General features: G+C 37.8%; 1 protein-coding gene across 1 annotated transcript; it reads left to right on the forward strand.

The window, feature by feature from the left end:
• The first annotated feature begins 1,658 nt into the window (after positions 1 to 1,658).
• Positions 1,659 to 5,249, forward strand: RPL9 (ribosomal protein L9). Its single transcript, XM_089144217.1, has 7 exons — positions 1,659 to 1,895; positions 2,070 to 2,197; positions 2,844 to 2,889; positions 3,670 to 3,767; positions 3,852 to 3,899; positions 4,370 to 4,525; positions 4,951 to 5,249. The coding sequence occupies exons 1-6, from the start codon at positions 1,749 to 1,751 to the stop codon at positions 4,488 to 4,490; spliced, it is 588 nt and encodes a 195-aa protein (XP_089000343.1). The 5' UTR covers positions 1,659 to 1,748; the 3' UTR covers positions 4,491 to 4,525; positions 4,951 to 5,249.
• Positions 5,250 to 7,543: the final 2,294 nt, after the last annotated feature.

Consider the following 7,543-nt stretch of genomic DNA (forward strand, 5'->3'; position numbering starts at 1 on the left):
CGCTAGAAGCGCACCCACCATTGTATCAATTCTTATAAATCCAAGAACCTTCTTTAGCGCACCCACCATTGTATCAATTCTTATAAATCCACGAACCTTCTTCTTCTTCTTCTTCTTCTTCTTCTTCTTCTTCTTCTTCTTTGGCGAGCTGGACCAGAAATAAGAAACTCCTCTCTTCTTCTTCTTCTTCTTCTTCTTCTTCTTCTTCTTCTCCCAATCCCGCCCCCGTCCCCCGCCTTCTTCTTCTTCTTCTTCTTCTTCTTTGTTCTTTTGGGACGACTTGTTGGGCCGATAAGCGCCTCACCGCTTCTTCTTCTTCGAAACTTGCACAAACTCCAAACTCAATCCTAACAATTGCATTGTCTGTTACTTATACAATTTCCATGCATTGGACAACCTCCTTCTTCTAAGCATGAATGCACATAGACTCTCTTTGATAAGCATTCTATTTTATTTAGAATGTTTTTCCTCGATCTTTTATAAAAAGAAAGATTATTTCCAGTTATAGATATTAATATGTAATTATGTGTATATGCTTCTAACATAGTGGTGACATCTACTCTATAACGATAGTACGTAAGACCAGATAAGTCTCATAAAGGCCCTAACTTCTCAGTGGTTTTTGCGTCGCTTTGTTTGGGAAGGGCATTCAAAGTAGACTTAATGGTTCCTCTTTTTTTTTTTTGCTGGTGGGTGATTTTCGATAGGGTTTATGAAGAAAATGTTTGGCAGTTCTTTTTCTTTTTTTGGCCTATGGATAATTTTCGACAGGGTGAGCGAAGAAGATGGTTAAAGGGGATCCCTTCACCCACTTATATAGTTTTTTTTTATTAATATAATGCATGGGTATTTGGTCATTTCACGAATGATGTGGTAGGGCGGAGGTTTAAACCCATAACCACCTTAGACTTACTACATTTAGATGGAAGGCTACCACCACTAGACCCTGAGACTGATCGAATTTGGCTTGGATACGCCAATATCCGAATTTGAATCTGATTTGTAAAATTGCTATTCGATCTCAAACTTTATCGGATATCCAATAATAATTCGATCCATAAACTATCCGATTGATTGGTGATTATCTTTTTTATTTTATTTTTTATTTTCGATTTCCAATGACTGGTTTCCGAATTCAATTATTAACCCCTTTTTAGAGAAAAATGGTTAATACTTTACTCTAACTGGATTATTTTTTATTTTTTATTACCCAGTTTCTAAAGATTATTATCCATTTTCAGAGAAAAAAAGGTTGAATACTTTACTCTATCCGGAAATTATCCGATCAGATAAGCAATATCCAAATTTGAATTTGGTTGCTTAGTGGACGAATACAAATATTTTTCAGTAGAAAATTTATGGATACAGAGCACCTTAAACGAATACGAATGCAAAATTCGGAGAGGAATTTCGATTATCCATTTACAAGTGTAACCACCAGTATGTTAGAGGTACACGGTACACCCTCCATTTTACAAATGAAAGTTAAACACCCATGTAACGATGTTAGTTGGCTATGGATCGGCTATGGACCCAAACTTAATTTAATCCATTAAAAGGACCCAACCTAATTTTACCCTTAATTTTATTTGTCTTTTTTTCTGCCCTTTTTTTATTTTTTTCCCCTAGTTAGTTTTGTCCTTGCCTTTTTAATTTTCTCCCGTCTACTGAAAGTCTATCCATCTCTGGCCCTTAGTTCACGCAGATAAAGAGCGAGAGAGGGAGAAGGCGAGTTTTGCAAAATAGCAATGGCATCAACGACAGCACTGTCATGGAGTTCGTCTTCTTGGTTGCAGAATATAAGCGGTATTAGAAGTAACGAAAGTGGCAATATCTCAGACAGAGGGACTGCAATGGTGGTGGTAGCCCAAAAGGCAGCAAAAAAGACCAGAAAAGTACTTGAGATTTCAAGTTCAAATGAGCCCATGAAATTTCTTTGATTTTTCTTTTCTGTCAATTTCACATTTCATAACCTTTTATTGGAGTTTCATCCATTTTGGGTTGTCATTGACGTTTTCAGTGTGTATCCTTGGTTTTCTTCTTTAATGTGTTATGGTTGTGGTGGACAGATAATTCTGAAGGAGGACGTAACGGATCTGGGCAAGAAAGGGCAACTTCTAGAGGTCAAGGCTGGATACCTCAGAAATTATCTGCTCCCATTGGGGAAAGCCCAAATTGTCACTCCCCTTCTGCTCAAGTAAGTAGGCTTAAAGCGAAGAATTTATTTATTTATTTATTTTTATTTCAAAATTTTCTATCATTGTTTCCTTAAAGAAGAGAAAGTTGGGGAGTCCATAAATCTATGTTGTCATTGAAGCCTCTTTTGCAGCAAAAACATAATCCACTGTATAATTTCTTGAAATTTGTTCTTAATTTAGCTCAATTACGTTAACTTCTCATGTTATAAGTGTATGAAACTGTTAAGCAAGAGCCAAATTCATGAACTATTCTACTACAGGAGAGAGGTGAGATAATACATCACATAGCAGGGGACTTATACTTATGATGGACTCTTAAAATATATAAACCTAATAATGGCATAATTGGGCTTCATTCCTGAGAACCAAGCATTGTTTTCCTTACATAATAAAAGGTGTTGGTTGGCCAATGCAGAGTTGCTCAATTGGTAAGACCAACATCTCTTAGTGAAGAGGTTGTGGGTTCGGACTCTTGCTGATGTCATATGCCCCCTATACATAAAAAGATCTCTTGTACCCAAAAAAGGAAAAAAGAAAGGTGTTGGTTGAGATGAGTCAGTAGAATTAACCTGAAATTAGACAGTTGGATATGTGTTCTTCTCTTGGATCTAAGGATGACAACATTCTTCTGATTATTTCCTTCAGGGAGATGAAGATGGAAGATGAGAGAATTGACGCAGAAAAGAAACGGGTAATCAAATTCAACTCGTTTTCTGAGTTCAATGCCCTACTCTATCAGATTCTCAAGTTTTTCAGCTTTGGTATTTGGTTATATTCCCACTGGTTGATTTTTTAGAGTTTGAATTCTTATACTTTGTTTTAATTTTCCAAAACCCATCTGCATTTCAAGTGTTCGTCATCGTAGGCATAGAGGAAGAACATACATTTAAACAGCATGGATGCCCTTAGCACATATATGAATTAAGGTTTTTCTCTTTTAAATTCTCAAGTTTGTCATCTTCAGTACTGCATGTATCCTACCACTTTTGTGCTTTTCCGGTGGTTAAATCTATAACTTATGTCTGAGTTTTCTAAAAAGCTTCCTAGTTTCAAGTGTTATTTGTCATAGAAATGGGAAGGAATGCATGTGTAAATATAAGTGAAGTCCTTGACAAATTTTCAGTATTGACAGTTGCTTTAGTTATTTACACGTTTCATTTACTTTCCTGTTGAGGTGATGTTTAAACATATCAACTGTTTGTTTCTTATTGATATTTAACACATTTTTGTAGTACACAATGTAGTTCTCTTCTGTGCATGAGACAATCCTATAGTTCTAACTTGTAGACCCTGTACTGTGAAAAGAATATGGTCAGCCTTTGATATGTCTTCCTGATGGACCATAGCTAACTTCTAGTATGATGCTTTCTATCTTCTTAAAGAATCACTATTTTTGTTGAATTCTCTTCATGTAAAATCATAAAGCCAGTAATGAATAGGTTGTACTCACATATTATCAACTCCACTGAAGGTAAAAGAAGAGGCACAGCAACTTGCTCTTATTTTTGAAACAGTAGGAGCTTTCAAGGTGAAGCGGAAGGGTGGAAAAGGAAAACAGATTTTTGGAACGTAAGTAGGTTGGGCCAAAAACTAAGCAGTATTTTTTATATATTTACCCCATTTATGTCTGGCATATGTGCCTATGTTTTGCAGAGTTACTGCTCAAGATCTTGTGGACATAATCAAGGCACAACTTCAAAGGTAGTATAGTGTCATCCATTTAGTATGCAAACTCATAACAATGTTACAGGTTGCCAATCACAGCAATCCACCCATAGGGGTAGGCAAGTAGACTCAACACTAGAAAAACTATGCAGTTTGTTTACATTTTATTGAAGGTCAAAACCAATTGTGTGCAGGCCCTAAGTTCTGGAATTCAGAGTATGGAAAAATGACTCTATTGACTACCAGTTTAGGATAATGTGCAAAATGTTGACCACTCAGGAACATATTTAATCCCATTTCCTTCCTGGGCCCCCTTTTTAGCTATAATATTTGGTATTTTGTATCATAGATCATCTGGCTGCAAAGATGGGGATTACTTTCTCTGATTTTAGCAGATGAGCCATGTCTCTGTCCTGGACAAACACCCAACAAGGCTTATGAATAAGAAAACACTCAAATGATATTCCACTTGATTTCATATGTATTTTTCTCTCTTTTATCTGCAGGGAAGTAGATAAGCGGATTGTTTTCCTTCCAGAAATACGTGAAACTGGGGAATACATTGCAGAGTTGAAGCTTCATCCTGAAGTTACTGCTCAAGTGAGGTTGAATGTTTTTGCCAATTAGTGACCAGTATTGTTTGCACTCCTTTGGAGGTGAAGGTGGGTGATTTCATCATTGGTTTATTGATGGATTCCTTCAGAACAGATATGGTGTAGTAGTAGTTGGTAAAGCCATTTGGTCTGTGGTTAAAGGATTCCATATGAAGGTTGTATGATAAAGGAGCCCCATCCCAAAAAAAAAGACGAAAGGGGGGGGGGGGGGGACGTTTACATCCGCAATCTTTGATGATTGAATTTGTTGGATATCTATAGTCATATAAGACTGCACACAACCAAATTCATTAGATGCTTGAGCTTTGGGAGTTACCTCAAGCACTTCCTCCTCTCTTCAGAGATGGAGATCCGGGTTTCAGCTAATAGATAGTTTCAACAGATAGCATCCTGAATAATGGAACAATTTTGAGTTCATCTATACTATAAATTTTGGGTATGGATTTTTTTTAAAGTTGGTTGTTTTGTTGTAGGAGGAATGCAGTTGAAGCTGTATTTGAGGTTCGGATGATGCCCTCCTGCATAATGATGTCAATCATGTGACGCTGGGATTGTAAATTAGTTGAGGCTTTTTCCTGGCCACTGATCTCCCCTCTCCCGGAATTAAGGAATTAGCATTCCCTGGTCTGTAACTTAATGGGAATTTCTTTTTCTTTCTTTTTGAAAATTATCAGTAGCTGCTTTACTGCAGAGGTCTTATCAGTTGCTGCTGCTGCTGTTTTTTTTTTCCCTGGGGTTTTGAAAGGTTAAGGAAAGACAGAAGAGAGAGAGAGAGAGAGAGAGAGAGAGAGAGAGAGAGAGAGAGAGAGAGAAAAAAAAAAAAGGGGGGCAGAGGTGGTAGTGGAGCGGTTGCATGGAGGAAATTGTTGGTGGCAATGTATCTGTTGTTGGTATATGATGTAGTAGAGACCCAGAGACTTGCATGGAGGTACTGGGTTTTGGGGGAGGGTGTCATAACTGTGGTTTTCCCATGCATTACTGAAAAAACTATGTGCAGAATCACTGGATGAAAATCCTGGCTCTAGATATTTGGCCATTAGAGCACAGGTAATCTAACATAAACTTCCTGTGTGACCTTATTGGAGAAGCATCTCATAATAACTGTTTTAATAGGGTAGAGATTTGCAATTAGGCTATGTTACCTAGTAGGTTTTTCTTCTTGAATAGTGTTTGTTAGATCCGATATACTTAGAGCCTTAGAGAGCCTTAATCTGGAAGACCTGTTGATGGAGCTAAACAGTTGAATGTGCAAGATTAATGGTTGTTGATATGTGTTGTATGTAGCAGAGAAAGCTCAGGCGTTATTATTGTTGGCAATTGACAGTTGAAACTAACACATAGCCTAAGGCCATTAAAAATGAATGAGTTAAGTACATGAAATCAAACATGGAGATTTGATGAGTTGCTGGAGAAAGTCATGATCTTTAGTTGTAAATGAGCCTCAAAAGCGAGAAACTGGTAGCTCGTTCTGTACAAGGTCTGATAAAAAATATAAAAAAATTCTTTTTTGGGTAAAGGAAGAGGGGATGCAGTAGTGGTGACCTTGCGCCCTCCACCACATAATGTTCAAACTTTTGTGTTCGACATGTGCAAGCATTAGTCTTGTGAACTATTAGTCACAAGATCTGATACTCATTTAGAAGGAAATGTCAATAAGGTACCGTAAAAATTAAATCAAAAGGCCATATTGTACAAAGGGATAGAAATTATTGAGATCTAATATGCCCCAAGTACCTCATGCCCAATGACTTTTTCCAAACATATTGAAACAAAAGTTCCACCATGACATGGCATGTTTCTAGCATTTGTGGTTGTCTCCTAAGTAGAGTCAGAAAAACCAAGGAGATCTTAGGTTTGAACATTTATTCCTTACCTACCCCCTCTCCCCACCATTCAAATAGGCCTATGGGCTGCAATCCTTGTGACTGGTTTGATGATGACTCAAAAGATAATAACAATAATAAAAAAAATTAAAAAAGAATACAAAATGAAAATGGTTAGTCAATGATGCGAACTCTTTCAAGGAATATGAGTAAAGCTCCCCCACGGTGATGCCCCCATCAAAGTACCTTGGCCTTCCTACTCTTTTAGAAGGAAAGAAGATGGATATCTTTTATGGTTTAAATGATTGAACAACAACTAAATTCAAAGGGTGGGCAGAGAAACTACTATCTCATGCAAGGAAGGAAATACTATTGAAGGCTTCAACCCTTCCTTAGTCTAACTATGCTGCTCAACATTTTAAGTTACCTCAGGTGTACCACCAAAAAACCCAACAGCTAGCAAGTGCATTCTTCTGAGGAGATAAGAAGGATAAGAGAGCAGATCACTGATTTCTTGGGAAAAATTAACTCATTCGAAGGAGAAAGTTGGACCTGGATTAAGCGACCCCTCTCTTCATAACAAGGCACTCCTCTCAAAGGCGGCATGGAGACTCTTACAAAATCCACATTCCCTCTTTGGTTGAGTCATGAAGGCTATCTACTACCCGCACACATCCTTTTTGGAAGCTCGGTTAGAAAGCAATCCATCGTGGGGCTAGAGAAGCATATTTGAAGGAAGAAAGGTTCTCATGAAAGGTCTATAATGGAAAATAGGAAGAGGGGACCAAATCGATGTTTGGGGATTAAAATGGATACCTGGAATTGATAGAAAAAGTGTAATCACACCTAGTAACCCTGAGGGATTACTCATTCAAAAGGTGGAGCAACTAATTCACCTCACACAGAGAAAATGGAGAAGGGAGCTGATTGAACACATTTTCGAACCTCAAGTACTTGCTGCAATCTTGAGAATCCACTTACCTCTCTTCCCCGTGGATGATAAAATGGTTTGGGGAGCAAATAAGAGAGGATCATTTTCGGTTAAGTTGGCATAACACCTCCTCATGAATGAGAAGGATGAGGCAACAACAGTCGTCTTCTACTAGGGACACCTGGCTAAGGTTCCTTCAGAGGTTTGGAAGAAGGTATGGCATTGCCGCACTTTACCAAAAATTAGATCCTTCTATGAAGGGCGGTCGCTAATGGCATGGTGAAGAATTTTTGAAGAGAAAGATGAGTATGG

The sequence above is a fragment of the Hakea prostrata genome, chromosome 2, assembly GCF_041222555.1.
Source record: "Hakea prostrata isolate BN-2017 chromosome 2, UWA_Hpros_2, whole genome shotgun sequence".
In the NCBI taxonomy this organism is placed as follows: domain Eukaryota; kingdom Viridiplantae; phylum Streptophyta; class Magnoliopsida; order Proteales; family Proteaceae; genus Hakea; species Hakea prostrata.